This window comes from Rhinopithecus roxellana, chromosome 9 (assembly GCF_007565055.1).
Source record: "Rhinopithecus roxellana isolate Shanxi Qingling chromosome 9, ASM756505v1, whole genome shotgun sequence".
Lineage (NCBI taxonomy): Eukaryota > Metazoa > Chordata > Mammalia > Primates > Cercopithecidae > Rhinopithecus > Rhinopithecus roxellana.
In genome coordinates, this window is record NC_044557.1 from 91,684,696 (window position 1) to 91,701,895 (window position 17,200).

Below are 17,200 nucleotides of genomic sequence, written 5' to 3' on the forward strand. Positions count from 1 at the left end.
CCTGGATGTGCACGTAGGCCAGATTTATGCTTTTCTCCACCCAGACATCTCAGTGGAGTAAAGAGTAACAGAGCAACATTGCTGCCAACATGTCTTGCCTCCCACCACAGGGCAGCTTTTCTCCTATCTCAGAATTGAACAGATGTACCATTGGGTTTTATACTGAGACATTCAGGGGCTCCCAGGGGCAGGCAGGAGAAAGTGGCCTTCCTGGATCTCAACTGCAAGAAGCCTTCCTCTTTTATTAATCCTCCTCAGCACAGACCCTTCACAGGTGTCAGGTTGGGGGACAGTCGGGTCTTTCCCATCCCACGAGACCATATTTCAGACTATCACATGGGGAGAAACCGTGGCCAATACCTGGCTTCCCAGGGCAGAGGTCCCTGCGGCTTTCCGCAGTGCATTGTGCCCCTGCTTTATCGAGACTGGAGAACAGCGATGAGTTTTACCAAGCATACTACCTGTAAACATTTTGTTAACAAGGCACATCTTGCACAGCCCTAGGTCCCTTAAACCTTGATTCCATACAACACATGTTCCTGTGAGCTCAAGGTTGGGGGAAAGTTATAGATTAACAGCATCTCAGGGCAAAGCAATTGTTCAGGGTACAGGTCAAAATGGAGTTTCTTATGTCTTCCCTTTCTACATAGCCACAGTAACACTCTGATCTCTCTTTCTTTTCCCTACACAAAAGTGTGAGGCAGCAGGAAGTGGAGCATCTGGTGGATGTTTATGATATGCCAGTTTATTCCCTTTCTTTCTGACCTGTGTTGCTTCTCAGAAAACCTCAAAGATAACCTGATGCTAAGGGTCTTGCAGCAGTTACAGCCCGAGCTTGGGAGTTGGTGCATTTGATGTTGCATTCTGACTCTGGGACTTAGAAGTGGTGTGGCTCCATAACCTAACAAATCCCCTGGAAAGGAAGCCGACGGGACCCAATTCCATGGGAATTTAGCGAGATTATGTTTGTAAGGGACACAGCATAGTCCCAGGTGTGTAGGGAGGGGCCTGTCCAGAGTAATTCATCCTTCTAATCCTCCTTTTTAGGAGGAGGAGGAGGAGGAGGAAGAAGAGGAATAGTAATAGTGATTGATGGTGGTGCATCTATTGAGTCTGATGGTCTCCCAACAAATGTTTAGAATACTTACTTAACCTTTGTCATTGAGAAACGCATAGTCTTTCTTTGGCTATAAAGGTACACATATTTAAAAGAAATCTTACATGTACTTTCTGGAGATAAGCTAAAATAATATGTTGCCAACAAAGCACTGAGAAGCTAGAGGAAGCTACTTTCAATCTCTTTCTGGAAATAAATGGATACACGCAGTCAGTATGTGTACTTTTAAAGTAGAGGAAATGTTATTTAATTAAAATGATTGTACATAATGTTTTCCCTTCCCACGAGCTTTAAGAAAATGATCTTTTCTTACTTGATCACAAAACAAGTTTGCTTCTGTGTTGCTCCATTTAGGTGTTTTATCCACTGTCTAGGAGACCTCAGGCTACCAGAGCATGTTGTGCATAGAATAGCTTCATTTCAGCAAAAACTGAGATTCTAAATTGAAAGGGCATCACATGGCAAAACAGAACTATTTCCAGGGTAAGGAAAATCCTTGAGTTGAAATCCTAAATCGAGCACTTTTCTGGCTCTCTTCTAACTTGTTCAAATCAGTTGCCATTTCGACATCACTTTTCCTGTGCTTTGCTGCACTTTCTGCAGACATCCTCACGGATTGTTGAGTTCCATGTGTTGGCACATCTCTTTCTTGATGAGCATTCGAGCCCCTGAGAATCTCACACCTCTTCCTCAGTGCAGCGCCTGACACATAACAGGGGCCCTATAGCAGCTGAGGAATGAATGAGTGAGTCCATGGAGGACAGCACATGCCATAACTGTGGTCTTTATTCCTGAGAAATGGTTGAGTAGAAACCCCCACCTTTATTTTTTAAAGCACCTGCCGCTAAAGCATAGACCAGATGACGTTTGCCCGGAGCAGAGAGCTGGGCTCTGAGCCTCAGGCTTGGGGCTGACCCTGCACCCCAGGCCATACTGCAGCTTCCTGCGGCATCTCCTTTCTTTCAAGGCCATTTCTGTCAGAGCAAACAGACTCCAAAAGCTGGGCTCTCCTACCATCATTAAGGCATGGGTCTCTCCGACTCTCTGTCTCTGCTGGGAGCTCTTTTAACCACCACTCTTTTTAAGTTTGCTGTGTCAGTCTGAGTTTTCATCTCTGGTATGGAGCTGAGGTTTTGAAAAAGAAACAAATGAGTCCTAAGAGTTCCCCGGACAACCCCCGCCCAGTACCCTTTACCACCATCTGTGTCCTTCTGAGAGTCTTCAAAGGCATCAAAAAATAAGGGGCCCTGATAAACTCTGAGATAAATTGCTTTCTGACTATCAGAGATTAAAAGAAAAAAAATTAAATAGCAGAGGCTCAGGGGAGATCACTGTAAACTCCTTCAAAGCCCTTCTGAATGCCTCCATCAACTCTGATGATGCGGTCAGTGAGAGGCAGCCAGGGGTGGTGGAGATTTCCTCCAGGATGCCTGCCTAACCCGGGGCGTCTTGCCCGAGGCCAAGGGCAGAGGAGAACAGTGACAGGAGTACTCTGAGGAGCCCTGAGCCTGTGGTGTAGCCTGGCTGGGGGTCTGTGGCATTGCCTGGCCAGAAAACTCAGGACGGTTTCGTAAGACATGCCTGGACCCTTTGCACATGTGCGCTTGGCTGCCGTTGCTTGGTATTCAGATGTTTGGTGGGAAAGGCATCCGAACCATTTGGTTGTTCAGAGGGACTTTTGGTTTGGTTTGGTTTTGGTTTTTAATGTAAAGTACGCTTTTTCTAAGTGTGCGCCGGGGAACACCAAAGCAGGTGGAGGGTGCTCATTCAGATCCCGCTCTCGGAGACTCCTGGGGAGTATGAGCCTATGAGAAGGGCTGCTGTCTCAGGCTGAGTTGCATGATAGCAGCATGGAAACCACAGCAGCAAAGTCTTTCAGATTTATTGGGCACTCACTATAGGACAGGCTCCATTCTAAACACTCTATGTGTTTTTCATCTCCTTTCTCCTTCTTCTGACCCTCTGAAGGAGGCATTTTTTTTTATTGCCATTTTACAGACAATGAAACAGAGGCACTGAGAGGTTAAATCACTTGTGCAAAGTTCCACAGCTAATAAGGGGCAAAACCAAGATTTGAACCCAGGGGCTCAGAGCCCTGAACCTGTTCTGCTAGTCAGGGTGGAGTCCAGCTCTGCCCTTCATGTAGTGTGAACCTTGGGCAAGTTTCTAAAGGCCTCATAGGATATGGTATGTAAAGTACTTTGCATCCAGTGAGTTCTTACGAAATGGTAGCTCTTGTGCTTTTCATTATTTAGAGCAGGAGTAGACTGCCCAGCGGGGAGCACAGTGAGGAATGCATTCATCACACAAGGCATGGAACACACTTGGTGCCTTGTGGAGCTCACAGTAGGGGCTCCACAAGTAGAGGGAATTAGTCCTTCTGTAAATCCAAGAGAGCATGGAGTGGATTAAGCTCCCCCAAAACACACACGGCCCAAAACATTTCCTTGCAGTGGTAGTTCTGCATATTTTGTTTTTACTTTTTGTTCAGCTAGCTGCACAGAGTCCTCCCTACCAGAATTTGGCTGTCTGTAAGCTGTGGGTTTGATAAGCTTGGCAATCAAAAGTGCTGCAGACTGGTGTATAAACAGCAGATATTTACTGTCACACCATCCTGGAGAGCAGAAGGCAGAGGTCAAGGTGTTGGCAGGGCCGCTTCCTCCTGAGGGCTGTCGGGGAGGATGTGGTCCGTGCCTCTCTGTGAGCTTCAGGTAATTTGCTGTCTGTCTTTAGCGTTTCTTGGCTGGCAGATGCATTGCTGTGGTTTCTGCCTCCATCTGCACGTGGTGTTCTCCCTGTGTGCAGCTCTGTGTTCAAATTTCCGCTTTTTATAAGGACACCAGTCACATTGGATGAGGGCCCACCCTAGTGACCTCATTTTAACTGGATTACCTCTATAAAGACCCTGTTTCCAAATAAGGTCACATTCTGAGGTATTGGAGGTTGGGACTCCGACAACATATTTTTTAGGGGATGTAATTCAACCAATAACACCCATGCTGGGGGAAAAGAGAGATATGAAATCACCCTCAAGTGAGTGCTGAGAGCAAAGGGAGGTGAGCAAAAGCCATAGCTTGGTAATTCACAAAAGCATCTTCCTAACTGAGAATGTTACACCATGGTGGTCCCGGCTGTGAAGCTGCAGCAGTGCAGGATGAACAACTTACCTGCAGCCTCAGTGGGCCACGGGTCTTGCAGGGGCAGGAGGCATCCTGGGTGTACATCCACACACTCTACTTCTAACACTGGCTTCTCCTCTCAGACTTTGGGCTTATCTCCTGGGCCTCGTTTTCTTAATCTGTAACATGAGCATGAACGGTGCCTATCTTTTGTCAGTGGTTGTGAGTCTCAGTATAATCACTTGCCCATGCAATCCCTGCGTTGAGTGCTGGCAGAAATAGTATGCTCTTGGGTTGTAGAGTAGCACTGGTCTGTGTGGTAAATCAAGCCTTGAGGTTGAGTACCACCCACCTCCACAGAACTCTCCCCTCTAAGCCCCATCCCTTCCTTTTTAAATAGAGCTGTTGCCATTTCCCCATTTCCCTACACTTGAGCTCCCCAGGCTGTGTAGGAGATCTCAAGTAGGGGATCTCCAGGTAGATCCTGTATGTATGTGCTTGGAAGGATGTACTTTGTCTGGTTTTGATAAAGCTGATGATAATGATGGTGGTAATGAGAATGCTAATGTTGCTGATGGTGATGGTGGTCGTGGTGATGTTGATGGTGGTGGTGGTGATGGTAGCAGTGTTGACAGTGTTGGTTGTGGTGGTGGTGATGACTGTTGATGGTGGTGGTGATGATGGTGATGGTGGTGATGACTGTTGATAGTGCTTGTGGTGGTGATGGTGGTGATGATGATGGTGATGGTGGTGAAGACTGTTGTTAGCATTAGTGGTAGTGGTAGTGGTGGTGGTGGTGATGGTGTTGGTTGTGGTGGTAATGACTATTGATGATAGTGCTGGTGGTGGTGGTGATGCTGGTGATGGTGGTCGTGGTGATGGTGGTGATGACTGTTGATAATGCTACTGGTGGTGATGGTGGTGATGATGATCGTGTTGGTGATGACTGTTGATAGCATTAGGGGTAGTGGTGGTGGCGGTGGTGATGATGGTGATGGTGGTCGTGGTGTTGATGGTGGTGGTGATGGTGGTGTTGCTTGTGGCGGTGGTGATGACTGTTCATAGTGCTGGTGGTGGTGGTGATGATGGTGATGATGATGGTGGTTGTGGTGTTGATGGTGGTGGTGATGGTGTTGGTTGTGGTGGTGATGACTGTTGATAGTGCTGGTGGTGGTGGTGATGGTGATGATGGTGGCAGTGGTGATGGTGGTGATGACTGTTGATAGTGCTAGTGGTGGTGATAGTGGTATTGATGATGGTGGTGGTGGTGATGACTGTTGATAGCACGAGTGGTAAGTGGTGGTGGTGGGTGATGATGGTAATAGTGATGGTTATTTTTTACAGACCACAGATTTAAATGAGAAAGTCAATTGACTGTGTTCTCTTTCTATTAAGGACAAAAGGAGTTATTCTTGTCCTGTTTGTGAAAAGTCTTTTTCAGAAGATCGATTGATAAAGTCACATATCAAGACCAACCATCCTGGTAAGGTTGTGTATTTTAGAGTGGAAGATTAATGTTAAAAATGCTTATGTTTATTTTAAAACAATGTTTTACATCAACTGCACTACATAGAAATAAAAAGGGACGAAGCTGTGAATACGTTCATGGGAAACAAACATCTTTATTCGATGCTGGAAAGTTGATGTAATTATTTATTTCCTTTTGTTCTTTTATCAGTCTTCAGATGCATCTACCCTCACCCCTGCAATTTCAGTGATACCCCTTGCCCCTTTTAACAGTAACTTTGCATGCCTTTAGATGGGTCGTATATGAGTCATAAGCTTGGTTACCTGGAGTGGTGATTTGTAAGGGTGTTGGCTCCTGCCCAGGCTGAGGAGCACCCTTGAGTTGGAGAGACCATCACCACAGGTCTTCTCACGTTCCACACCACTCCGGTGCATGGGGCACCAGCTGCCTGGGCGTTCGCGCCTTGTCATTTCTGGTCGTGCCACTTGGAACATTTTCCCTTCTGCCCTGCCTGGCTCATTCCTGTTCATTCTTTACATTCTTCCTCAGACCCCTGCCTTTGGGGAGGCTGTTGTAGCTTCCAGTCTGGCCGAGGGTCCACCCCCAACCCCTGCTATCGTCATACACAGCACACTGACCACAGTGCTCCAGTCACTGTGACTCTCCAGCCACTCCCAGGGGCTCCCTGAGGCGAGGCTTATCCCCAGATCTCCAGAGCCTCCACAGGCAGGCTTGAGAAAGCAGATGAGGGTATTGTGTGTTTTATGAGGGAGTAACAGATATTCCTTCTAAATGCACCTCTCCCTTCCTACATGTGTCTTTTTTCCTGTTCTTTATTTTGTATCTGCTCTTGGTGTAAGGGAACTGACTCACTGATTATAAATGGAGGAAGATAAAGAAATAACAGAAGGGCACTAACACTCATGTTTCAGCTGGGAATGGACAGAGCTGTGAGGCCTCCGTCTGTGTGGGAACCTTGTGGGCTACGTGCTTCTCTGAAGGCTCAGCTCTGTCCTTCTCATGTTAACTCATGTCCTAAGTGACATGGGATCCAATGTGAGCCAAAGTTATTCTTAAAACAGCTAGCCTTTGCTGATGAACAGATGTAAGACATTATTTTGTTATTATTTTAAACTTTTTATTCCAGAAAATCCCCAAATACAGGAGCACACAGAACAATGCCGGGAACCTCCTGTATCTGTCACTCAGCTTTCACAGTTACCCACATTTTGTCAAACTGTTTCATGTATCCACCACACACACTTTTCTTCTTCTAGGATATTTTCAAGTATATTCCAGACAGCATGTAATTCCTCCATAAAAACATTTAAAATGCATCTCTAACTAATAAGGATTGCTTTCGACATAACTACTGTGTCACCAATAATGCAAACAGAATCAACTGCGATTGATTATTGCCACCTATTATAAGTCTGTTTAAAATTTCCCCAATTTCCCCAGGATTTTTCTTTTTTATTTATTTATTTATTTTTGAGATGGAGTCTCACTGTGTCACCCAGGCTGGAGTGCAGTGATGCAATCCCAGCTCACTGCAAGCTCCGCCTCCTGAGTTCATGCCATTCTCCTGCATCAGCTTCCTAAGTAGCTGGGACTACAGGTGTCGGCCACCACGCCTGGCTAACTTTTTTGTATTTTTTTGTGGAGACGGAGTTTCACCGTGTTCGCCAGGATGGTCTCAATCTCCTGACTTCGTGATCCACCCGCCTTGGCCTCCCAGAGTGCTGGGATTACAGGCGTGAGCCACCACGCCCGGCCAGTATTTTTCTTTTTAACTGTTGGTTCACTTGAACCAACATCCATGCATTTGCATCTAGTGGCTTTGTTCCTTACGTTTCTGTTTCTTGTTTTCTCTAGTGCACACCTTGTGCTTTTTTCCATGACATTTACTTATGGGGGAAACGGAGTCACTTTTCCTGTAGACAATTTCAGTTTCTGCATTTGTGTGATTATTGCCTTGTGATGTTGCTTCTCCATTCCTCAAATGTGATGTTAACAGATACTGAGATCTGAGACTTGATTTGATTCTGGTTTAACTTTTTAGGTGAAAATCCTGTCCCTGGACACCATGAGGCACACCTTGATTCCTCCTGTGGTGCTGCTTAGTGGTGAGGTTTATTTATGTCTGACTTCCCCTGAGGTGCTCTGACTCCTTCTCACATCCTGCTTTTCTTCTAGAGGTCTCCATGAGCACCATTTCTGAGGTTCTCGGGAGGAGGGTTCAGCTGAAAGGGCTAATTGGAAAGAGAGCCATGAAATGCCCATATTGTGACTTTTATTTCATGAAGAATGGCTCAGACCTTCAGCGTCATATTTGGGCTCATGAAGGTGAGTATTCATCTTTCCAAATTGGGCACCTTGTTAACTTTGTGCTTCCATCCTTCATTCTGAGAGTACATTAAGAGGAAGCTGTATCTTCATATCCCTGCTGTTAGAATTTCCTTAGCACACTGAGAAGTGTGTCCATCAACCAGCTAGAAACAGTAATTTAAACTATTACTCAATTAGTTGCAATTGCAATGAGTAGAGGTGTGCACTCCTTCATAGGTCTCATTGCAATTGTAGTGAAATAAATCACTACGACTCCCCTGCTGGAATGTAGGTACCTTGAGAACAGGAACACCAGCGTTTTATTCATGGCAGGAGCTCCAGTGGCCACCCTGTGCCCTGTGCATAGCAGGTTTCCCAGAACTGTTGGGATTATGAATGAAGGAAGGAGGACAGCAAGTAGTTCTCCCATTCCAGCAGTGTGAAGTGTTGCCATTCAGGCTATGGAGAAGGAATTCAGAAGGGGGAAGTGCGGGATGGAGATGAGGGAATGGAGAGAAGAAGGTGGGTTGTGCTTTTGGGTTACTTGCCGATGAAGGGAAGTGCAGGGCCACTCTCAGGGCTTTGGGAAGCTGGAAATGCAGATTCTCCTAGCGCAACAGACCGTCCCCTTTGTTTTCTCCTGCTGTATAAGGACATGGCCCTTCTAGGGACTAGGGTAGGAGCCGAGGGGCCAGGGAAAACCCTTCCAGACACCTGCATCAGATCCCTGCCTGTTATTTAGGAACCTGGAATGCTGCAGATAGGAAAAAAGACTAGAGAGGGATGAAGGATGAAGTATTTTCTACAATATTGGATAAAATGACGTATTTATAGGTCCTAGGGAAGGAACTATTAGGGAAAGAGACTGATGGTTCAGTAAGGAGAATCGTAGCTGACAGGTTGGTAACCTGGAGAAGGCAGAAGAAGTTGAAATAAATTCCAAGGTGGGAAGCTACTTTTTTGTTTACCAGCATAAAATGAGCACCTACTAGATGCCAGTGCTCAGTGTTTGACTCACGTTATTGGAGTCAGTATTCTCAACAACCTTAGAGGTGGGTGCTGTTACCATCCCCATTTTACCAATGAGGAAAATGAGGCTTAGAGAGGTGAAGTAATTTGCCCAGGGTCACACAGCTGACAAGTGGTGAACTGGGATTTGAACCAATGCCATCTGATTCCAAAACCCTTGCTCTTCTCTTCTGCACTCACTTGTTTCTGGAGGAGGAGGCCCCTCCTACACTGAGACAGGAGTGAAGGGGGTGAGGGTGGTAGCAGATACGTGTATATGCACGTGTTGTTTCTTTGTTAGGAAGTTGAAGGTATTCATAGCCGACGGTCATAGTTTGCTCAGCAAAGAATGCCAAGAAGGTAGACTTGGAGTGGCATTCATGGGAATCAGCAGGGAGCTGACCCTGATGGAAGCACAGAGGGTCCAGCGGAGGCTAGAGACCATGGGCTTATAAAGGCATCAAACTGTAATTGTGCTCATATGAGAAGAAGTGAGAGAACGGGGTTCAAATTCCACCCTCACCATGTATGATGAACAAATAATTCCTTCTCTCTGAAACTCAAGTTTTTTTAATCTATAATGTGATCTGCCTTGGGGTTTGTTGCAAGGATCAACGAGATAATTTATGTAAAACCCACAGTAGAAGGCTTAGCACATATTGGGTACTTAATACATGGCTGATGCTATTGTGTTAAGTAAATACTTGTGGTGACGCAGTAATGCTGCATATTTACCATTTGAAAGTAATCTAATATTTTAAGTGACTTCAGAATTGATAAAGATTCAGAAAGCCAAAGGCTGCTATATCTTGGCATCTTTGTTTTTTTTTTCTAATTTATGACTTTCTCTGTAATGATGGAATCACAAAGGAAGCAGGATATCAGTACACACACTACAATGGGGTTCTTTGGAATTGATCCCCTGTACCATAAAATATCTCTTGTCTCCGTTTACTCTTAACACATAGGACAAGAAAAACAAATTAAAAAACCCAAAAAATTAAATTGAAAAAAGAAAGAAAAACAGAAAACACAGGTATTGACTATAGTCACAGAAATTAACCCTTTGTGTAGAATTTTGTGCATACCTGCAACATTTGTTGCTTAGAGGACCTGCAACTTTGTTCAAGGTTTCCTAATAGTCCAGCAATGGACCTGGGGCCCAGCCACGACAGCAGTTCTAAACATTGGCTCTTAGGGGAGAATTTAGAGTAGACAGTGTCTTGGTATGTTGCCTTGTGGTGAATGCCATGTTGTGGATGATCTGGAGATGCACAGCTGGTTGACCTGCACCATCTCGTTTTCCATGACGGTATGTCCCAGAGCACACGGAAGTGTGGAGCTGTTGAGGTGACTCCCCAGGGTTCCACAGCCGGCCCGTGGGTGTGCAAAGATGTTAATGGAAATACGTGTACTTAAGTCTCTATATTGCTTTGCTTGGTTCTTCTCTTTCTAGTCATAATGAGGAACAGAAATTAGGAATTTGGCTTCTCCAGGATTGGAAGACAGTGCATGTCTTCATTTTTGAGTTCTTTTAATATTTTAGAAAGAGCACCAGGTCAGGATCTAAAGACAGCAGGGATGCACCATGTTCCCTTTTTGTATGGTTATTGTGGGCTTCTCCTCTGTGGTGGTGGTAGTTCTGAGCCATCTGTAGCTTTGACTCGGGGTTGAAATGCCTGCTGAGGGTCATGTGAGATACAGAGAGATGCCGCTTGACCCAGGCTAGCACCACGGCTGTGGCCCTGCTCTTGTGAGAGTTTGTTGTAAATGACCAACCCAGAACAACGGATCTGGTGCCCTGAAGGCTTCTTGGGAAGTGACTCCTTGTCCTGTCATTTTACAGAGATGAGAACTGTGATCCAAACATAAGTTCAAGGGCACACAGCCTGTTGATGCTTATGGTTAGATTATTACTTCATCTCTAGAAACCCAGGCCAGAGCTGGGCTTTGCATGGGCCCTAAGGGACATCAGACCCCGATGTGCATCTCAGCTCTACACCCCTGGGCATTGCCCTCAGCCTCTTCAAAGTGTTGGTTTCCTCAACTGCAAAGTCATAGGTAGTGTAAATAATGGGTGAAAACGTTTGGCTCACTAAAAATTGTCTGCTTCATTGCTGTGTTCAGGTTTGCTCCCTGCCCTCCTTCCCCTTCCCCCAGGCCCCAGCCCCTGTCCCTATAGCGCATCACACACCATATTGTAACGGCCTGTTTACCTGTCTGCATCTCCCACCGGACAGTGAAGGCTGGGATTCACTCTTCTCAGTTTCAAGATTAATCCTCAGTGTCTACTATGAAAATAGGTCCTCAGTAGACAGTTGGTGAATGAAGGAGTGGTGAATGCCGAGATGCCCCTACAGTCAGAGTCATCAGCCCATCAACCACCAGTTGGTAAAGCTTGATTTGTTTTACAAAGTAAATGTGCTTCCACATTTGGTCCTGGTGCCTGATCTTTTTGATTTTTTGCAAAGGGCCTTGGTGCCTTTGTGTTTAGTTCAACTCAGTTCAACTGAATTTAGTGACTGTCTGCTCTGCAGGATGCTCAGGGTCTCTGTCCTCTGTCCCCAGACTATGGGGAGAGGGCAGATATGAAGGACTCACTGTAGTGTGCAGTGAACGTTTCAGCTGGTAGAGAGTTATAGGAGTTGGGAACATTGATAGGGAGGTAGGGAAATCTACCAAGGAAGGTCAGAGAAAGCTGCAGAGTGGAGGCACCTGGTATCCCAGGAGGCAAGGGCATCCCGGGAGGAAGGCACAGCCTGGGGAAGAGCCTGGCATGGGAAGTGTGTGGTGCGTTAGGGCCCAGCAAGTATACTGCTGTGTTCAAATTGGATGTTTTATATATACATATCTATAAGTGTCTTTAGATATGGATACATATGTACCTTCAGATTCACACACACACATTCATACACATATGTAAATATATAGAGATAGATATATACATTTTTCCCTTGGCAGGTGTGAAGCCCTTTAAGTGTTCTTTGTGTGAGTATGCAACTCGTAGCAAGAGTAACCTCAAGGCTCATATGAATCGTCACAGCACTGAGAAAACCCACCTATGTGATATGTGTGGCAAGAAATTCAAATCAAAAGGGACACTGAAAAGTCACAAGCTCCTTCACACTGCAGATGGTGAGTAAACCCCAGGGTGAACTTTCCCCTCTAAATATGCAATTTGAAGCTGGTGTTCCAGTTCATCAGAAACTTGCTGTACTGGAGGCAGGAAAGAGCACGTGCTCATTAGAAGGAGCTTCTGAAGGAGTGGGGAAGGCCTGGCCTGCCTTTCTCCCAGTCCTGTGCTCAGTGCCTCACTTCCAGCAGGTGCAGGATACATACTTACTGGGTGTGTCTGTGCCAGGGGCAGGGGTATGCAGGGAAGGAAGCTGCTTCGGGGAAGGAGGCATCTTCAGGAAGCCTTGATCTGTGGTTCTGAAGTTTCCATCCTCTTCAGCCCTCCATCCCCACCTGGAGCGCAAGGATCTTGAGGGGCAACCTTGATCACACCTGGCCTGATTTTTCAAGTGAGGCTCTTATCATCTAAGCCACCTCAGGGGTGGAACCAAGTCTAAAATAAAGCCAACATTTGGGCAGATTTGATCTAGATAAAGTGTACTTAAGTGGATTTCTAATTTCATTCATTCATTAAGAACAATTGATTGAGTTCTTATATGTGCTAGCCATGGAGGTAGGTTTTAGGGATACCAGGTTAAGTAGAGACCAGTTCCCGCGTTCAAGGAGTTCATAATCTAGAAGGCAGGACAGAGGAGCAGGCCGGCCATGGTAAAGATTTAAGTGCGGTGATGGAGGTGAGCTCGGGAGCCCGTCATGGGTCGAGGTAGGTGGGGACCTCCGTGGGCGGTGGGCACAGTCTCTCTGGCATAGGCTGGATAGAGGGAAAGAAGATTTGTTCTAGGAAGACAGGCAGCCAAACCATAAGAGACTTTTAACATTTAAGATTTTACTCAGAACGACAAGTTATATGAGGGACTTGTAAATACTGCATATAACAAGATTAATAAACTTTATTTATAAATGTATTGTTATTTACCAAAATTATGTGTAAAAGTTGGAGTTTACTCTAAAAATCAAAATTATTTCAACAGTGATGTTTAATTTCAAAATTTAGTGGATGATATAGCTCTTAAGTTCTATCTTTATTTTAAGATTGTTCTGAAAATCAGTCCTGCTGTGTGTGTGTGGGTTGGGCCCTCAGCAAGAATTCAGGTGAGCTCGAGGGACTCAGTGCAAAGGCTGAATGCTTGGCTGGGATTCATCAGAATTAAGGATCAAGGGCTTGCCTAAGGCTGAAAAAGAGCCAGAACCATAACTATTAAAACTTAAGCAGTACTGTCGCTCTCAGAAAAAAATCCGTAATCAAAATTAAAAATACAATGACAGTAAAGCAGTCATACTTGAATAATGAAAGCACTAAAGTCATGTAGTTTTTTATGATTCTATGCCTCCACAAACAATAAGCCTTACTGACCGCTCAGCTGCCTGAACATTTAGGCAAGAATTACATTTCTTAAGATGACAGCACCTAACTACTGCAGTGCTTCAGTAATGAAGAGCAGCTATTCCCAGAGGCAGGGAAGCCTGGAGTATGCAGTGGGCCATGGTGACAGGGTCAAGAAGGCGTTCACAGGCACTGAACAGGGTTCTGCGGTTTCCTGCCTGGTTCTGCAGTCCAGGCTCTGTGCTAAAAAGCCTTTGAGCAGATAGAAGCCGTTTAATCTGGCAGACCCTGGACCAACTGATGTGGAGGGATGGGGTCGGTGTGAGTAGTTGGTGTCACGGGTCCAGAGCAGCACCCTCAGCCTATCCTCCCTGTCATGATTCTCTGAGTTCTTCGGCAGGAAAGGGAGTTCAGATGGACAAAGATGTCTTGTCAGAGCAGGAATACATCTCCTAAAAGGGAATGGTATTCAAACATTGTGAAGTATTTTCTAACAAAACATTGGAAATTTGTATTGTTTTTCTTTACTTCTTTCTGCTGACATTTTTGAGAGGATGAGGTATTTGTAAAGTCATGTCTTGGTTTTCAACACTTTTCAGTTGTCTGGGAAGAAGAGCATCAAGGCTGGGCGCAGTGACTCACGCCTATAATCCCAGCACTCTGGGAGGCCGAGGGAGGCGGGTGGGTTGCCTAAAACGAAGGAGTTTGAGACCAGCTTGGGAAACATGGTGAAACCCTGCCTCTACCAAAAATACAAAAATTAACGGGGAGTGGTGGCTCATGCCTGTGGTCCCAGCTAATTGGTAGGCTGAGGTGGGAGGATAACTTGAGACTGGAAGCACAAGTTGCAGTGAGCCAAGATCACACCATTGCACTCCAGACCGGGTGACAGAGTGAGACCCATTCCCCCCAACCCCCTCCCCTCAAAAAAGAAGGGCATCAGTCATCAGGTGCAGTGAAAGGAGCACTGGGACAGGTAGCTTCCCCCCAACCACCCTCCCCCCAAAAAGAAGGGCATCAGTCATCAGGTGCAGTGAGAGGACCACTGGGACAGGTAGCTTGCCTCAGTGCCAACTTCTGCCACCACTTGGGTCTCAGTTTTGTCACTCTGCAAAATAAGGAAAGGATACCTTAACGTTTCTTGGGTTTCTTTTAGCCTCAATCCTCTGATTCTAGGAAGAAAGGGGTAAAGTAGAGCTAAGGGGATGGAAATAGGAGGTGCCAGTACAGCTTTATTTCTAAATTCGAGATGATTGCTTTCCCCCAGGGCTGCTGTACTTCATTATTTGTGTTTCTCTTTTGACGCTTATCATGTTTGGCCTGGGGCTGGCTTGGTAAACAGAGTGCTGAGTCGGGGACCCCTTGTTCTAGCTCCATTGCTGATCTAGGATGTAGCTTTAATTAAGCTGTAGGTGAGTCTTTTCCTTTTTAATTTTCTCCCATAACGTGTTTATTATAGAAACTTTGAAAAAAGTTTATTTACATCTCTTACTCATTTCTGTAGTGCTCATATTTTATCTTGTTGACATCTTAGAGCTCTTTGTATCTTAATGCTTTGTCATCATTTGCCTTTACTTTTTTTTTTTTTTTTTTTTTTTTTTTTTTTTTTTTTTTTTTTTTTTTTTGGGGCGGAGTCTTGGTCTGTCGCCCAGGCTGGAGTGCAGTGGCCGGATCTCAGCTCACTGCAACCTCTGCCTCCTGGGTTCTGGCCATTCTCCCGCCTCAGCCTCCTGAGTAGCTGGGACCACAGGTGCCCGCCACCTCGCCCGGCTAATTTTTTGTATTTTTAGTAGAGACGGGGTTTCGCCGTGTTAGCCAGGATGGTCTCGATCTCCTGACCTCGTGATCCACCCGTCTCGGCCTCCCAAAGTGCTGGGATTACAGGCTTGAGCCACCGCGCCCGGCCTGCCTTTACGTTTTGTTTATGGTATCTTTTTATATACAAAGTTAAATAACTTGGTTCATTTAAAGTTAGTTTCCTTTATGTTTTCATCTTCCATGATTCTCTCTGTCAAAAGAAACATTCCTCAGTTTGGGGCTAAATTCTTTTACTTTTTCTTTGAGTTTTAGTTTATGATTACATAACATTTATGAAATTTAATATTCTTTCAATTTATTTTAGCATATGGTATGTGGTAGGAATCTTTTTTTCCAAAGTTATCATCAACTCAGTATATGTATAGAGAAATCAGTCCTTTCAATTTTATTTTTCAGTGCCAGAATTTCCCAAAATATTGGGTGTAATTCTGAGATTTTGGTCTGTCTCAGTGATTTTTGTACTAGTACCTTATTTTTCAAGCTGTTCTGGTGACTAACTTTATTATTATCCAATAAAGTTTATTTTTTTATGAAGCTTACATAGTTTTTCTTATTTAGTTATTACTCCTTTAGATAAACTGCAGAATTGTTCATCAAGTTAGGACTATCCCTGGGGATGACCTTGTAAGCTGTTTGACGATGTCTGTAACATGCTTTAAATCCATTGGTCACCTGTGCTTGTACAGGTGCCTTGGTTGTCTTGATGAGGCTCTCAGCCTTTAACCATACAATTAGCTTTTTACTTAGAAGCAAAGATTGCCTTACAGCCTGCCTGGAATTATTTGGTTTTAGTTGTATTTGTGGTATGAGTAATAACTCAATAGGTTGCTCTGTAGAGAAGCCGTGTAGAGTAGGTAGAGCTAGAGAGGCTTGGATGTGGGTCTGTCCACCCCTTCCTAGTAGGGTGATTTTGGTCAGATTACTTCTCTGAGCCTCACTCTCCTCATCAGTAAACTGGGATAGGTATACCCTTTTGTTGAGTGGGTCTGAGGATCAAAAGAGAGGAAGTGTATCCCATGCTTGCCTGGCAACCTCCTGTTCTCCTGGCTGCCCTGCCTCAGCATCCTGTCCTGGTTCTGCCTTAGCTTTCTGATCTCTACCTCTTGGAGGCCACGGGGTTCAGTCTGTGAGCGTTGTTCTTTTTTTTTTTTTCCCCCTGTGTCAGAGTCTCACTTTGTCAGCTAGGCTGGAGTGCAGTGGTGCGATCTCAGCTCACTGAACCCACCTCCCGGGTTCAACTGATTCTTGTGCCTCAGCCTCCTGCCATAGCTGGGATTACAGGCATGTGCCACCATACCCAGCTAATTTTTATATTTTTGGTAGAGATGGGGTTTCGCCATGTTTGCCAGGCTGGTCTTGAACTCCTGACCTCAAGTGATCTGTCCGCCTCGGCCTCCCAAAGTGCTGGGGTTACAGGCGTGAGCCACCGCATGTTCTGTTTTTCCTCACGCCTTCGGTGATCCCTCCAGTCTTACGGCTTTAAACACCATTTAGATAGAGGATGTATGGTTTGGCTGTGTTTCCACCCAAATCTCGCCTTGAATTATAGCTCCCATAATTCCCATGTGATGTGGGAGGGACCCAGTGGGCGATAATTGAATCACGGGGGCAGTTTCCCCCATACTGTTCTCATGCTAGTGAATGAGTCTCACGAGATCTGGTGGATTTGTAAGGGGTTTCACCTTTCTCTTGGCTCTCATTTTCTTTTGCCTGCTACCATATGAGATGTGCCTTTTGACACGATTGTGAGGCCTCCCCAGCCACATGGAACTGTGAATCCATTAAACTTCTTTTTCTATGTAAATTACCCAGTTTCAAGTAGGTCTTTATCAGCAGTGTGAAAACAGACTAATACAGAGGGCTTCCACACTTGGATTTCCAGT

At 45.3% G+C, this 17,200-nt stretch overlaps 1 protein-coding gene across 2 annotated transcripts in view; it reads left to right on the top strand.

Moving 5' to 3' along the window:
- ZFAT (zinc finger and AT-hook domain containing) overlaps positions 1–17,200 on the top strand; it is a 239,570-nt gene that overhangs the window by 119,992 nt on the left and 102,378 nt on the right. For both annotated transcript variants that reach the window (XR_004059297.1, XM_010380280.2), the window contains exons 8-10: positions 5,632–5,719; positions 7,901–8,050; positions 12,002–12,175. Coding sequence is in view for 1 of the 2 variants with exons in the window: in XM_010380280.2 (XP_010378582.1) it covers positions 5,632–5,719; positions 7,901–8,050; positions 12,002–12,175 (412 nt within the window). In the remaining variant the exon portion in view is untranslated. The remainder of the gene's footprint in view (positions 1–5,631; positions 5,720–7,900; positions 8,051–12,001; positions 12,176–17,200) is intronic.